This window comes from Papilio machaon, chromosome 4, assembly GCF_912999745.1.
Source record: "Papilio machaon chromosome 4, ilPapMach1.1, whole genome shotgun sequence".
In the NCBI taxonomy this organism is placed as follows: domain Eukaryota; kingdom Metazoa; phylum Arthropoda; class Insecta; order Lepidoptera; family Papilionidae; genus Papilio; species Papilio machaon.
Genome location: NC_059989.1, coordinates 1,839,954 through 1,856,427, shown reverse-complemented (window position 1 = coordinate 1,856,427; position 16,474 = coordinate 1,839,954). Strand labels below are relative to the sequence as shown.

The 16,474-nt window shown below is 34.9% G+C and overlaps 2 protein-coding genes across 4 annotated transcripts; one reads left to right on the top strand and one right to left on the bottom strand.

Moving 5' to 3' along the window:
- Window positions 1–228: 228 nt before the first annotated feature.
- On the bottom strand, window positions 229–16,275 carry LOC106718395 (phosphatidylinositol 4,5-bisphosphate 3-kinase catalytic subunit delta isoform). 3 transcript variants are annotated; one of them, XM_045677838.1, is made up of 19 exons: window positions 16,259–16,275; window positions 15,520–15,768; window positions 13,858–14,089; window positions 13,258–13,487; window positions 10,642–10,888; window positions 9,919–10,079; window positions 9,463–9,678; window positions 8,358–8,560; window positions 8,077–8,268; window positions 7,270–7,476; window positions 6,184–6,327; window positions 5,879–6,003; window positions 5,117–5,261; window positions 4,445–4,633; window positions 3,589–3,731; window positions 2,880–3,031; window positions 1,737–1,916; window positions 1,217–1,336; window positions 229–845 (listed from the first exon to the last, which is right to left on the bottom strand). In XM_045677838.1, exons 2-19 carry the CDS (start codon window positions 15,664–15,666, stop codon window positions 723–725), a joined length of 3,156 nt encoding a protein of 1,051 aa, XP_045533794.1. In that variant the 5' UTR covers window positions 15,667–15,768; window positions 16,259–16,275; the 3' UTR covers window positions 229–722. The 3 variants fall into 3 exon arrangements, with proteins under 3 accessions (XP_045533794.1, XP_045533793.1, XP_045533792.1); XM_045677837.1 differs by lacking the exon at window positions 16,259–16,275 and adding an exon at window positions 15,943–15,973; XM_045677836.1 differs by lacking the exon at window positions 16,259–16,275 and having other exon boundaries at window positions 15,520–15,935.
- LOC123720957 (leucine-rich repeat-containing protein 23-like) lies at window positions 11,047–12,878 on the top strand. The gene is made up of 4 exons (XM_045677839.1): window positions 11,047–11,315; window positions 11,465–12,062; window positions 12,300–12,469; window positions 12,756–12,878. The coding sequence occupies exons 1-4, from the start codon at window positions 11,095–11,097 to the stop codon at window positions 12,856–12,858; spliced, it is 1,092 nt and encodes a 363-aa protein (XP_045533795.1). The 5' UTR covers window positions 11,047–11,094; the 3' UTR covers window positions 12,859–12,878.
- Window positions 16,276–16,474: the final 199 nt, after the last annotated feature.

Here is a 16,474-nt window from a genome sequence, read left to right as displayed (position 1 = left end):
AATTTTAATATTTCTGTCAGTCTTGGTAAAAAAAAAAAAATTGTTTAGTGTAATTATTAATATGTCAATACTTCACAACAATTATCAAGAACATTATAAATATCTTAAGAACGTTTCGTACAAAATAAATGCAATTAGGAACTAAAAATGTGAAAATATATTGACATTTTATATAATAAATGATATATTATCAAATTAAATACGTTTAATTTTTTTGATTGGATTGATTTTTTTACTTCACTCTAACACATTACCGAGAATTAGAGCACAGTTATGCTTTTAACTTCGCTTTAGACTTCAAATTACAATAATAATAATTTAATAATCCATTTTCTATTATAACCACGGAACACTTGAACCACAACACACCTTAAAATCCTAATGCTATCACATATTTCACATTCACTATTAACTGTGTATCCGTTGCAGAAACGCGTCCGCAAAAAGCGACCTAAACCACTTAGCAATAGAGTTTAAAATTCACTGCAACACGACCGGAGAGTTCCGGAACATAGTTTCAACACCAGCACAGTTCCTGTATCTGCAGTTCTGAAACTAACAGAGTTATGGATCCTGCAGTTTCAAGATTAACACAGACCCAGAACCAGCAGTTCCAGGGCTATCATAGTTCCGGAACAGTCAGTTCCTGGAGGTCAGGTTTACAGCGTCTGTGGCGTGTGCTTCGACGGCTGCCGCTTCAGCCGCCTGCTGACGGGTCACTGTCAGTTGTTCTTGTCGATGTTGTGGATGGCCCAGTTCACGGATGCCTTCCACGAGTTCTTCACAGCCTCGATGAACTTCAGTCGGAAATGCTCCAGCGCTTTCTCTTCAGATAAATCCATTACCTGAAGACATATAACAGTAATTTACTGTAGATGGCATAGGAAATAAAATTAGGTATTCCTTAAAAATGGACCATAGACTCCAGAAATGTAGATATACAAAAAAATATAGCATAAAGTGACTGAGCATAAAATGTGTTTTATTGACTATAGAATAAAACATAACATAGTAAACTAGCTTTTACCCGCGACTCCGTCCGCGCGGAATAAAAAATAGAAAACGGTGTAAAAATTATCCTATGTCCGTTTCCTGGTTCTAAGCTACCTCCCCAACAATTTTCAGCTAAATCAGTTCGACCGATCTTGAGTTATAAATAGTGTAACTAACACGACTTTCTTTTATATATATAGATAGATAAATACATAGTACATACCAATGTTTCTCTGAGATACTGCAAGTCTTTCTCTGACCTCAGCTCGGGCAGACCCGTGGATATCATCATGGAGAACAGGGACAGGATCAAGTGGCCATGCTTCCTCAATATTTTAAATGCCTGAAGCGAAAAAAATATGTATACCCAAAATATTTTTAACTCTACTAGTCTAAACAATAAGATTATTGTGAAACCATATTAATGTTACAAATATTGTGGGTTTCCATTGTCATACCACTTGTATTAAACATATCATTTTTTTTACTATTTGATAAAAAAAAAACATCAATCCGTTTCAATACAAGTGATACTGCAGTAGTAATTGACTGTAAGAATATATCTTACTATGGATTAGAAATTTTGCATATATAGTCGAATCTGGATAAGCGAAAATCCAAGGGACCACTATATTGTGTTAAGGGAGAACGCTTATCTGGGTTCGACTGTATATTTTTATTTAGTGGTATTTACAGCCAAGAGTGCAACAAATTGACAATCAAAATATTTTTTTATATATTACCGTTTCGCAATGTTCTTTGAATATTTTAAAGTCCAGCGCCTCGTTGACGCCAGATGCGCGTTGCCCTTTATTGATGACGTGTATAAAGTCGTGTGTGAGTACGAAGGGTACACGCTCGCGTTTGAACCCATACTTCTGCTTGAAATGGCCTAAGAAGTGGCCAAAGTCTATATGGAACAGCTGCAAAGAAAAAAATATTTAAATTTTACAGATTATATGTATATTCTAAACTGTATGTATAGAGTTTTCATTACAACAATCTAACTAAACCGTTTTATAATACGAATCAACTTAAATAATTTAAAATATATTGAGAGAAAAACTAAAGGAACATATATTTATGTCAAGGATACAAGGATCTTATGGTAGTCGGAAAATATGTTAAGTAATACAAAAAAATACAAATAAACAATTTCATATTGACAGCTTCATAATTATGTTAATAAACATCATCATCAGCTCACTACACATCCCCACTGAGGGACTCAGAGTCTACCCTAAGTTAGGGATGACTAGGCCATAGTCAACCACAGCCAAGTGCGGGTTGACTTCACACATATCATTGAATTTCTTCTCAGATATGTGCAGCATCACGATGTTTTCCTTCAACGTAATAAATTTAATGTTGCAATTTTCATAATTTCGAAATTTCATAAAAAATATTGAGCGTCGGTGGCTCAGGGGTTAAGCACTTGACTTGCAATCTGCAGGTCCTGGGTTCGAATCCCGCCATGTATCAATGTGTTTTTCGATTTTCGATTTACATATGTACATTTATCCGTCGGTCTTACGATGAAGGAAAACAACCTGCACATATCTGAGAAGAAATTCAAAGATATGTGTGAAGTCAACCAACCCGCACTTGGCCAGCGTGGTTGACTATGGCCTAGTCACCCCTAACTTGGGGAGGCTCCGAGCCCCTTGGTGTGGACGTATAGTGAGCTGATGATGATGATAAAAAATATCAAACAAAATGTTACAACATGAAGGTTAATTTGTTAATGTGTTTAAATGTATCAATTTAAATAGTAAAGAATGGACAATTTTTGATAAAAGTTACATTTTTCCTCACTGGTAACCCTTAAAAATTAAATGTCAATGTCAAAAAACTACCATATGGTCCTTGTGGGATTAATGACTGACCTGTCCGCACTTCTTGACCATGATATTATCAGGATGTCTGTCAGCGATGCCCAACACATACGTTGCAACGCAATAACCAGCGCAGCTCATTGTGAACTCTTCTACAGCTTTGTTGAATCCGCTTTCACTAGGGTTCTGTTTCCTCAGCCATTCTGCACGATAACATTGAAGGCACTAATTACTTTGAATCTTACTAACATTATAAATGCGAATGTTTGGATGGATGGATGTTTGTTTGTTTGTTAAAAGGGTATTGATGAAATTTGGCACAGATTTAGATTATAGTCTGGAAGAACAAATCGGCTATTTCATAAGCAGTCGCTTCGCCATTTCGGCGAATTTATGTGGCCACTTACTCGTTTGCCATATTGTAATATAAAAAAAATTATATGTTTTTTTTTAATTCCGCGCGGACGGAGTCGCGGACGACAGCTAGTAAATATATGTCGCAATGAAAAGAAAAATCAATGTAAATTCAAATTAACATAGAACATTGAAAGATGTCCGATGTCTGTCATTATGAAAATAGAGATCATTACTAAACCATTGTTCAACATGAGCTTTGTAAATCAATTATTGTAACTGTCCTGTGAACTATTTAGTTTATTGCTTGTATCCGATATTAACTAAAGCCACACAAGTGATCTCAATTAATAATAATTCTGCTAGTAAGTTACCTTAACCATTATATATTAGAATGTGTACTTACGGAATAAATTGGCCTTGTATATTGTGGATGCTGCATTGAAGAGTGCGCTCTGCTTCTGTATGTTGGCGACTGTCTCCGCATCGTCCACAACCTCGATCATACCAACAGCGTATTCCATAGATATACAGTTGTATGGGTTCAGTCTGTACATAAAAAAAAAACATATTAAAAAATAATAACCAAATTAAAATATCATTCGACGTAATCAAAAATTTTTTTATAAAAAAAATTATATCAAAAGGGGGCAAACGAGCAAACGGACACCCGGATTCGCCGAAATAGCGAGGCGACCATTACCCCTAGACATCCGTAAAAGCTGATGCGTTGCCTACCATTAATCAACGAAGAAGGGGACGCACAGAAAGAGAATATTTCCCCTTCCTGTACGTCCCCTCTTCCGCTAAATCCACTTCCCCTTCTCATCCTTTTCTAATGAGAAAAGTGTGTGAAGGGAAAGAGGACTAAAATTAGTCCACCACCACATTCATCAGACTGTACTTGGAATTACTTCCACTTGACGCCTGTCTTCTGTGTGGTCGTGGTAATTCACCAGGGCTATTTGTGCATCCAACAAATATTGTTGTTGCTATATCTACCACTGTTAGATTAGATAAGCGAGTAAAAGTGCAGCGGAAACACCCATGTGTTCAACGACGTCCATAAACATCTTACAATACCAGAGGAAGCGCAGATTCATTACCGGTCTTTAATATTAGTACCATAATAAAAAAAAACTGTTTTGACCTATTTTTTTTATAAGAGAAGGGGGCAAACGAGCAGCGGGAACACCAAGGTGTTCCTAACCAGAGTACTTTAGAAACTTTGGTTGTTACTTGTATTTCTAACTTAGTTATACCTAAAATCATATCCTGCGTTCTTCCACAGCCTATCCATGATACGCAGCATCTGCAGCGTGAACATATCCTGGCGCAGATCGTCGCCGATCTTCAGGATGATGCGGATGTCCGCACCTGTCGGGTCCACATTCTCAAATTCCAGCATCAAAGGCCGCATCTTGCTGTCCATCACTCGACATCGTTCCGGTCTATAAAAGAAACATTTTGTTAAAATTAAAAACATAAAATAACGTAGGCATTTTCTATCTCGTATTGAAACCTGGAGGCCTAAATTTAAGACATTACTGCCTACTTTAATGGTTTTCATAAAACATTGGACCACGTCACGATCCACTAAAGCAGAGATCCCCAAACTATTTTGGACAAGTGAACCCTTTTCCAAAATGAACCATTACCACAGATTAATATCAATTATTTTTATTATTATTTATTCTGACTTAGGTCAATAGAAGACAGAGTCAGAATTAGCAATGCTTTAAGTTCCCTTTGGGAATTCCTACACTAAAGGATCTTTGTAGTTGGGTAGCAAATATTTAAACCTCATTTGATAAGCACTGAAGGCAGAAATTGAACTTTGGTTGCGAAAATATGTTACATACAAGCGGGGTTTGTGTTCTAAAGAGGTTGAAAAACTCCACTATGCATTAAATAATGATAGAAAACAAACTAACTTGATCTTCTTGCAGATGAGGCTGGGTGTGAGAGGGGAGACGAAGTCGCAGAGTGTTTCAATACAGTGCTGCTCCTGCAAGTGTTGGTGCAGTGCTGCTCGCGCTTTTGATATCTCTTTCTTCTTACGCACGCATTGACTTGCCCCTAGTAATGTAAAATATAGTTTTAGCCACTAAAACCAAACTTTATTTAAAAAAAAGAATCACAAAATGGGTATTAGGTTAATTATTTTACAAACTGAAAACTCAACTTATTTTAATAACATTTACAAGATTGAGCGACAAAACAATCAGCCGTTAATCGACACAATGCACTGCAATACGACCTGTCACTTCGGAAGCCAACGAGCAAATGATCACTCTCTGAAGTTGGCTCCCTTTAAATCGGGTGTCAAAGGTGACGTCACACATTTTTTTATTTATTGATTTATTTGATCCGTATTACTGAAACATTCACATAAAACATGTTGTGAAAGTTTTTTCATATTGATAACATGTTTGCAATGTTTTCGACAGTGTGAACTCAGGGTAACATTTTGACACAATTATCTTAAATTAGCCAGCATTTTTACCTTATATCTTACTAATATTATAAATACGAATGTTTAGATGAATGGATGAAAGCAAATTGAGTATCTCCAGAACGGCTAAACGGAACACGATGAAATTTGGAAGAATATATTAAGGCTACTTATTGATTTTTTTTATTCCGTGCAGACGGCAGACAGAATCAGCTAATTTAAGTATAGATTAAATACATACATTTAAGTTTGTCTAGGCAAGTGATCTGTCGCATGAGCGTGTTGATGTGGTCCTGACAGCCGCGACAATACGCCTCCAGCATCAGTCCGAAACGCACAGACACAGCCGCCACATGCATCTCAGAACTACAACACATATAAACAAATATTAACTTAAATATTTACAATATCTTAGACACTGAACATTTCATTTAAAAAAAAATAGCTGAATTTACTAACTGAAATTGAAAAATCTTGAGAGAAAAAAAAACGCCTCATTAATTCTTTCCCCAATTACTAAATGATAGAAAAAAATATTTAACTGACCGTAAATGCCAGAATAGAAAGTGTCCAATGGTCATGTTATTGTAGGCGCGTTGTAACAGGAACACAGAGAGGTCACACATCAGATACGACTCATGCTTCAAAGCCTGCACCAGCTGCAGTAAATACAACAAGAGATTCTCGTCCCTGAAATAAAAAATACAATCTTGTATGAGTACTATGACGTCACTTAAATTAACCCTTTGAATGATGTTGGTATCCTTTTTTAAAAATTTTTTGCAACACAATTTTCTTTACATTATGAACTTAAATACTTATCGTCAATTTAATTCATCATCATCATCATTAGCTCACTATACGTCCCCACTGAGGGGCTCGGAGACTACCCTAAATTATGAGTGACTAGGCCATAGTCAACCACAGACAAGTGCGGGTTGACTTCACACATATCATTGAATTTCTTCTCACATATTTGAAGGTTGCATCACAATTCCTTCATCGTAAGAACGTTGGATAAATGTACATATGTAAATCGAAAATCGAATAACACATTGATACATGGCGGGATTCGAACCTAGAACCTGCAGATTGCAAGTCAAATACTTAACCCCTGAGCCTAGGACGCTCTCGTCCAATTCAATTAACGTGCTATATAAAGGTTTAAAATTTATAATAGTTAAAATGATAATATATCAGGTAATAAGTACTTTCGCCTGTCCAAAATCGCAACTTATTTTGTATTTCATATCTTTAGTCTTTAATACTTTTACAAAATAAATCATGTTCTTGATTCTTTTTATTTTACCAAATATCGATGGTTCCTACGAATAAGGGCCAATGTGCAAATTGACAACTTTCTAGGAGAGGCTCTCAAAATTCCAACCGTATAGGAAAATATGCCACATACGCTCTTTTACTTCAGCAAAAAATTACATTTATACCTGTAAATGTGTTTTTGTCTAGTACACGTTGTTAATTAAACTAAGAGGTAGCTTTTAACACAAAAAAGTAAAAATTATAATTTTTTACATCGATATAGTACCAACGCCATCTAAAGTGTGCTTTGTAAATCAATCTTACCATTCACCGTTTCGGGTCTGTCATCGAGACTGCAGTAAAGCAACGCACCTGATCTCTGCCAGGCACTTAACAGCGAAGCTCCTGACTGCTGCATCAGCGTACGCGTAGTCCAACAGCTCCAGCGCAGACTCCACCCTCAGCATTGGCCAGCCGGCGACCATACGAGCAACACTCGCAGCCTCCGCCCGCTCCCCCCATTCCACACATGACAGTAACTTTGGTAGCAATTCCGGAGCTTCCACACGAAAATATTCCCTGTAATATTGTTATAAACGAAATTAATAACAGCGACTATGACAAGTTTAGTTCTAAATAAACTCTTATAATCGGTCGTCATTTTACTATTTACTAGTAAACTATTGAAAATAAAGTTTTTCTGCATAATACATTACTAAAGTCCAGTCGCGGAGCACAAAGAATTTCGTACAATGACCTCTTTACCTACTGACAGTGGTCACAAACATTTTTGTATTTAGTGCGGTTTACATGAATTATTTGAAGGAGAAAGAAAATTCACCAACTTATGAAATATAGTTATTATTATTATATAAATTATTTATTTAGATTTTATATTAAAAGTAAAGTCAAGGTCAAGCAAACCAAGGACTTTTTGTCGTGCCTCAAGGCCAACCAAAACCACATTATGCAAACAAGAACAAACCTTATAGTCTCCAGTAAAAGGTTTACAATCCCTGAGGACGGCGGCCATTGTATCTGTGCGGGAGTGACAGAGACAAGTAATGACAGTTCAATGTACGAAATTCTTCGTGCTCCGCGACTGGACTATATATAGCAATAGAAATGTATGCTTTCTTTCTAAATTAACTAGTTTTTTATTTAGAAAAAAAAATATACCTGGAAGCCCAAATGTCTTTCTTCTCTTGTTCGTGCATTTCATACATGGGATCTTTCTCCGCAGTTACCCGAAGCTGTTCAAAGTCGCGACTGAGTCGTGCGATCACATCAGGGGAGCCGAGCTCAATGTCATCAGCGTAGGCTTTCACTGTCTCATGCTTAGGGAACAGTATAGGATACTGACAGTCGAAACTGAAACAAGTCGGTTTAAAAGTAAATAATAATAAAATTAGTGCCTATATGTAGTATAGAAAAAAAAATAAGTTTGCAGTAGTACTCACTTTGAGAAGCAAACCTGCAGCGCTGCGCAGGAGTCAGTATTGGGGTTGGAGACGACGGTGCCGAGAGGATGCAGCAGCCAGTCGTCACCCTGAGTCTCATCCGCCACGTGTGTCCACATGTACAGTGTCAGTCCTCCAGTTCGCAGCTGCTCTTTATAGTCGAAGATCATAGTATTCGCCCACGCCAATTTGTTTATTGAATCCTACAAACGAAAACAGACCAAATTTAAAAAAAAATAGTTTCTAACATTTCATTTAGTCACTAGCTTTTACCCGCGATTTTGTCTGCTCAGAATTAAAAAAAGTGTGATTTGTATCTCACGGGAACCATTTACATTTCCTAGAATTAGGTACCCTATGTGTTCATCCAAAATGTTCTACATCTATACTAAATTTCATGCAGCCGTTCCAGATACGGTGAAATACCACGAACACACAGAAGACAGGCGTGAAGTGGAAGCAATTCCGCGTTTCGTCTGATGAGTGTGGTACCGGAGGCCTAATTTTAGTCCTCTTTCCCTTCCCACCCTTCTCTTATTAGGAAAGGATGGGAAGGGGAAGTGGATTTGGCGGAGGAGAGGACGAATAGGAAGAAGAAATATCCTCTTTCTGTGCGTCCTCTTCTCCGTTGATTAAAGGTAGGCAACGCATCTGCATTTGCGGATGTCTATGGGCAACGGCCGCCTCGCTATTGCAGCGAATCCAGGTGGCCGTTTGCTCGTTTGCCACCTTATGATATAAAAAAAAAAAAAAAGATATACCTATTAAATATTATCCATGTCATACATCCAAACATTTGCATTTATAATTGTGCGTAGAGTATGTTTCTTTGAACAGTGGAAGTGAATTGCCATAGAAACACTTATAGAATGTTTAAAAGAACGTTTATTTTAATTTCATAAACTTTTTTAAAGCCGTGTACTTTTCTCGACACTCACACAAGAAGGAACCGTAGATTAACAAAATTGTTTTTTTAAGAATTGAATGTTGCCTTATTTTAACAATAATATTAGTAATTTATAATCTTTAATATGAATATATCTATAATAAAGTTACGACAATATCTCCACAAAAAATAGTACTACAAAAGCATTTATTCACATACCTTCGAGTCTTTCCCCCGTCTCTTTCCCTTGGTCTTAGTGATTTCATAGATAACAAAACAGAGCCTCGCCATCCGCGGCATATTATATACTTTGATGGGGAAAGTGAGCTCCTTGTCCCACTGAGCCACTCCATCTCTCGATGCTGTTTTCACCTCAGTCTTCTGAGCTTCGCAAAGAGCTTTACCTCCATGAAATATACCAGCTTGGCAAACAACCTGACAAAAATGTATATATTAATAAGAAGTACTTCGAACAAATTAAAAATTACACAGAATAAATATAATATAGGTACAAAGTTATTGCTTCACATATTAATATAATAATTATAACTATAGGTTTACATTGCGGTAAGAGCTGTACAAAAATATATGCATTGTTTTCTCTCTCAACACATTTTTATACATAAATTTTGTCAAAGGAAATCCACAGTAAATAATTTGGTGTAGAAAGCTCACCTCCACAGGTCGGTCGACGTTGAGACCGCTTACACTCTCCACCTTACAAGTATAGTTCTTATAAATGTTCCAAGATGACTCGTGATGGTTCTTCTTCTTGCGTATTGTGTTTGAATAGTCTGGAGGTGCTTGCCGCCTTTCTATTGGTATATCACAGCCAACTGAAAAAAAAAATGCTTTTCGTTTCGATTTTACTTTAAAAATCTCAGTGTTCTTGTTTGAATATAGCCATAATACTATGTCAATTTTCACTTAGCGGCAAATACCAGGGGCAAATAATGGGGAGAAAAATTGCTTTTTGTTTTCAATTTTTGTCACAACATGATCATGAGTGGAATTATCACTAAATAAAGCACAGATATACAAAAAAAAAAATTATTTTATATACTGGATACAAAGAACTCTGTGGTTTGTATTCATAACAATGAATTACATCAAATACCACTTTAAAAATCCAAAAATAAGTAATTTTTCATTAATTATTTGTAAAAAAAAATTAAAAAAGGAATACATTTTCTTTAAACGGCTAGAATGGCGTATGCTTTTGTGAAATTTGTTAGATCACAGCCCACTCAAGAGTAGGCTAAGTGTTAAGCTAAAGATCTAAGTAGTCTGCATCAAGATGCTAGCGCAACGTACTTAGGTCTTTCGGTTATTCTTCCCATTGTATGTAGTCGCTAACAAACATAAATGTTCAATTATTTACATAATAGGTACACTTACGAGTCAATTTGTCCATACTGACAGTCATAACTTGAGGTACGCCGTCCTTCGCTAACATCTCTTGTATATAAAGGAACTGTATGAGCGGCTCCTTGCCGAACAGGTACTCTTCCCTCCCGCACACCTTGAGTACATAACTGCGGGGGTCTTCACCCCGCATGTTGAGGGAGTTCACCTTCTTCTTTAGTATTGTATCTATGTGCTGCTGCGGCGTACGCGATACTGGCACGTTCGTTGTGAACGAGAACTGTTGAAAAACAAAGTTGCGGGCATAAGCTAGTATAACTAAAAAAAATTATTCGACAACCTACATCGTTTTTCAACCTCTTTTTTGTGAAAATTAAAAACAAATTATAGTGACTTTTTCGAGTGACACAAAGTTGTCATTTCTGCCTGGTACTGACACTTTACAAACCTATTATTTTCATATTTCAAATCGTATTTCAAAACAAAATGCTGAAATCTCACTTCGACATCAGCCAGAGAAGCGAAGCTGAGGAGGAAGAAGAAGTAGAAGAAGAAGAAGAGGCGGTGAGGAGTGAGTCGAGCGTGTCGGAGGAAACTAAGAAAGTAACAGTTTTAAAGACGAAGCCAACAATCGCTGAGAGAAAACTCAACAGGTCCGAAGTAAGTGTACGTCAAAGCCTGCTCGGAAAAACCGCGGATGGTGATGGGTAAGGACACATTTTTAAATCTCTATGTAGGTTCTAAATTCAATGGAAACGTTTACGTAGTGTAAGCATTTTACATAAAGTCAAAGATTGGAAAATAATATGATGGAGAGTTGAATGAACCATAAATGTAATTCGTTTTTTATTTCTAGTTACGCTTTCCTAAAAGCAACGTGTACGGGGATGCGATTAACCGACATAAGGGCTATCGCTTCATTTAAACACTTACAATTCGTTGATTTATCTGACAACTTCCTAACTACCGAAGCTCTTCAAGTAGTCACTAAAATTCCCTTCCTGGTACTAATACACGCCGATAAAAACCAACTAGAATCAGCCTACTTGAAGAAATGTAAATATTTACAAGTTATAATTATGAACAACAATAGCATATCATCACTTCACGATGTTTATCATCCGGAATTAAGTACATTAGAAGTGGGTTACAATGAGATTGAAAAGATCGACTTTAGAGACCGAATGCCTACGCTCAGATGTCTAGACTTTCGTCATAATCGAATATCAGATATATCAAAGTTAAATTTCCCCAACTTGGACAGTCTATATTTAGCTGGTAACAAGATAACGAGTCTTGTAGGTATTGAGAGTTTGATCAATTTACGTATTCTCCACGTTCGTAATAATCCAATCAAGTTATTGAATGGCTTTAATGCTGACCAAACAAAACTGCAGTACATCAATCTACGAAACTGTAAGGTGACAACAATGACCCAAGTCAAGAAATTACAGGTGAGAAATAACATTGGTAAATTTTTTAAAAATCGAGTAGAAGATTATATACAATTTTTGCTAAAACTACGTACATCTCATAATAGCTGACATTTTTTATTCTACAATAACTATACTCTGTGTGAAAAAAAAATGGATATTTCCATTTAAATTATTATCAGAGACACACATAAAAGCGTTGAAACTCAATAAAATATTAATTTCAATGTGTTTTTTCTAATTTGCGTATTCTTTTAGTGTTTACCCGCACTAGAAATTATAGTACTCAAAGGCTGTCCTTTCATGGGCGGGTCCGGAGAAGAGGGCAACGAAGTGGAAGAGGATGATAGTGAACTAAGAATAGAGGTGTTAGCAGCATTGCCACGGTTGAAGAGGCTTAATAAAGGCATATTCACACCAGAAGAGAGGTAAGATACTTTTAACATATAAATATTGAGGGTTTTAAATATGTTTAATTACTGCATAAGAGTATATAAGTAATTGATAGGATTATTTGCTTATATTTTTTTGTAGTCGTTCCTATTGAAAGTCGATCTGATAATTTTTGCAATCGCTCTAAATATGTCTTTGTATATTGCCTTTGCAAAAATAAACTATTAATTAAGTTTTTATCTGAAGTGCAAAACAACTGTCAATAAAATATTTTAAAGAAGATTTTGAAAACACAAATTTTTATCCTTATTTACTTTTTAGATCTGAAGCAAAAACTCTCATGACACAAATACTTGAGGAAGGTGAAAACGCACATGAAGAAGGAAGCGAGGAAGTTCTTGAAGAAGATTTAAATGATATGTAAAATAAAAATATAAATAAAGAATACAACAAATAGACTTTGATGCTTTATTTATTTGTATATTGTAAATATATTTTATTACTTTAACTTCTATAATACTGTAAAGAAATCCTTTCTAGTAAAATTACAGTACACCCTTTTTTTAAGTTTGTCTAGTTTAAATTATTTCTCTTCATATAAATCACATTTGTGCAAATAATAGTTACATAGACAATAATGATTTGACAAAATCAATTTTGATAAAATGCCATTTTATCCTTATTTGTTAAAAATAAATTAAACATGAATAAGACACCAAAATTAATTTAATTCACAAAGTTAATTTTAAAAGAATCACTAAGTCAGGAAATCACTAAGTGTTAAATTTAGTAATTAATTAGGCTCTTAAATATATCCACTTACCTCTGTATTAGCAACTTTGGTGACAAGTATAAAACAATTATTGTTTAAATGGCTAGTAAGAGTGGCGGGCACTGCCGGGCTATCTGCTAGTCTCGGTGGACATCTATACCGAAGTCTTTCTAGCCTTGTACTCTGTGCCCTTTTTATCATACTCTCTTCTGCAAGGTACCGCATTCGCATCCGAAAGTCATTCACTTCTGAACTTTTAAGATTGTCAAATTCATTTAAACCTAAAATAGTATTAAATATAGTTAAAATTGAAAATAAGAAATAAATATTTGAATACTTTGATTCAAAAATCCCATAATAGTGAGAAATAAAAAAGTCCTCATTTGACTAAAGTTATACACATCTTAGCTTATGTATATTAAAATTATTTTTTGCCTGTTTATGCATGTAAATAATTTACACAATTATTCAGTATTCTCACCGAATAACACCTAATACCTACAGCAACAAAAAATAGATAAAACACAACAACATTACTGATTCATGGGGTTTTCCACTGTTTTTTTCCTGTTTCAAGTATTTTTACAATCACAAAAACAACAAACAATTTAGTATCTGTAGAATGTAATGATAAAATTTATCTTGACTCACCCTTTCCTATCAAATTACTTATATGTGTGTTCAACAAATGCTCTCCAGGCCTTTCAATTGACCTTTCTATTATAAGGAGTACACCACAAGAAGGTTTTATATCTCTGAGTCGTTTATTTTCATCATCCACTTCCTCAGTAACCGCTAAAGAGTTGATAAACTGGAAAACATATCCTGTCATCTCATGTAGCATACCAAATAGAGGATATTTTCCTGCTTGATCCCATAATTCCTGAAATATTACATAAGTTATGTAATAAAATTTGCAACGAAAAGAAATATATCTGATTACTATCGGTTATTGGTTACATCTCTAATGGGTTTACTTAAGAGACGTAAATCATTCCATTGTGTAGGTTCATCACACATAATGTTCCAGTGATGGATGGACTATGGATAGATAATAGATTAATAGTTATATACACTCTTTCTTTACTGGTAATAGAAATGTTTATGTAGTTTTGAAGAGATTACAATATTTTGAAGGAAATTATATTTATAAGGTATATAACACAGGAATCTTATCTATATATATATAAAAGAAAGTCGTGTTAGTTACACTATTTATAACTCAAGATCGGTAGAACAGATTTAGCTAAAAATTGATGGGGAGATAGCTCAGAACTAGGAGACAGACATAGGTTTATCTTGTGGGCATTTTTTTTATTCCGCGCGGACGGTGTCGCGGGTAAAAGCTAGTATTTTATAAATTCAATTAAACTATGGTTTCAGTTGGGATAGTGTAGGGATTGAAACCTTTATGTATCAAGGTAACATCAAATAATTTTGACTTTGTGATTAATGGGAACATTCTGTAGTGTAGGAATCAATTGGATTCGCTACTCATACAAGCCATACATTTTTTTCATAGTGTAAGTATAATAAACTTTGTGATCAATGACCTATCTGAAATATTGTGTTCCATGTCATCAATGGCATATTTGTGTGCTTTACTATCCTTTGCATAGCGAATTTGATGGACTGGGAAAATGGTGTTTTTTTATTTACATAACAAATATTATTAGTGTTATACTTCAAATTTATTACTAATATTTATATCTTTTTCTGAGACTTAGAATAATAAGAGATGGGTCCCAATAAAAGTATTTTGTGTTAGATTGGCCAAAGTGTAGTTTACTTCGGTGATCATTAAACTAGACCATTTTAGATCAATGAAAAATTTCTACATATCAACTTCATTATAATTATTGTGCAAACAATTAGAAAAAAAATCCCTGAAAAATGGCTTAACCAAACAAACCAGTGTGAAATAAATTAATATCAGAAAGATTAAACTATTCCTCATAAATTGCTTTACCTAATGTCACCTGTTTCAATAGTTTTATATAAAAATAAAATAAATGTAGAAGAGTAATGAATGATAAATGAGTAATTTTAATAACTTCCAAAACCAGTATAGAATAAAATAATAGTAATATTACATCCCAATTTTTAATAAACATATGCGAAAATATATTCCTTTGTAATCTACTTAAGCAGCAAAATGTAAACAATGTGATGACTTTCTAAAAATGAAACTAACTTATCTATGCATGTTACACAACAGTAACCTACTTCTGTAGAGCAAAAGGAAATGTTTTGTTGGTTCAAAGTCATGACTCACGCTCACTAAAGATGTTATTGAGAACTGTCTGCACTAACCTCCTTCACATCCTGCAGTGTTGCATCCCAGCTCACTGTAAGAGGCATATATACGGAGTTGGGCATCAGGCATATCAGGTCAACGTGGTCGGACGTCGAGGACGTCCAGTAGTCCCACGTATTTGGGCAGCTTGGTGCGGGTACCATTGTTTTGATTGATCTCTTACTCGACCACTCAAATTATCCCCACAACATTTTTACACCATTCACTGTAAACTTGCTAGTTAGCGATCGTGTCGCTGTTGATCACTGAAAATATTATGCACTAAGTTACTTAACTATATCGAAACCACAATGTTGAATCATAGCATTTCCTGGTATTTTGACTGTGGGGCAAATCGCCATTCGAAAAGAAACTGTCAATGAAATTGCACAAACAACATTGGTACACAATTCTTTACTATAATTTATAAATGTAAATACCTTTACAGACACTTTACATAATTAATGTTGCATCAACAAATTACAAATTATAAAAATACTTTTCTGAGAAATTGTAAATAAATGATAAAGATTACGTGCAACAATCTACCGTAAGTATTGGGACTGAAAAAATAAATTAATTGGCTATGGTAAAATATTTTTTTATTTGTTGTGATGTCAACATTCTCTTTTCGACTCTATTTTATTCAATCGATTCGAATAAATTAGCAAGATGCTACTAGTACTGCTATCAAGTTCATTATTGTTTTAATTTATTATAAATGGTTATTTTAAGTCTTATAAATACAATACCGACGCAAAGTTGAAGTTTAGTCCCATCTCCTTTTTAGTCTGGTGAACGAAAGATAAGGCCAGTGTGTCTAGAGCAGTGATTCTCAACCTTTTTTTTGTTGCGGCACATATTTAACGATTTCAAAATTTGGCGGCACGCAAAGAAAAAGATAAAAATTATTTACTTACTACAACACACTGCATAAATAGTTTATCAACTGTATAAAATTAACTCTTTCTA

Coding starts and splice junctions, on each gene's coding strand:
- LOC123720957 (XM_045677839.1), top strand. CDS start 11,095: ATGCTGAAATCTCACTTCGACATCAGCCAGAGAAGCGAAGCTGAGGAG. Junction 11,316..11,464: donor AAAACCGCGGATGGTGATGG/GTAAGGACACAT, acceptor TTTTATTTCTAG/TTACGCTTTCCTAAAAGCAA. Junction 12,063..12,299: donor CCCAAGTCAAGAAATTACAG/GTGAGAAATAAC, acceptor GTATTCTTTTAG/TGTTTACCCGCACTAGAAAT.
- LOC106718395 (XM_045677838.1), bottom strand. CDS start 15,666: ATGGTACCCGCACCAAGCTGCCCAAATACGTGGGACTACTGGACGTCC. Junction 14,090..15,519: donor CACTGCAGGATGTGAAGGAG/GTTAGTGCAGAC, acceptor GTAATATTTCAG/GAATTATGGGATCAAGCAGG. Junction 3,732..4,444: donor AACGCAGGATATGATTTTAG/GTATAACTAAGT, acceptor TTTTATGTACAG/ACTGAACCCATACAACTGTA.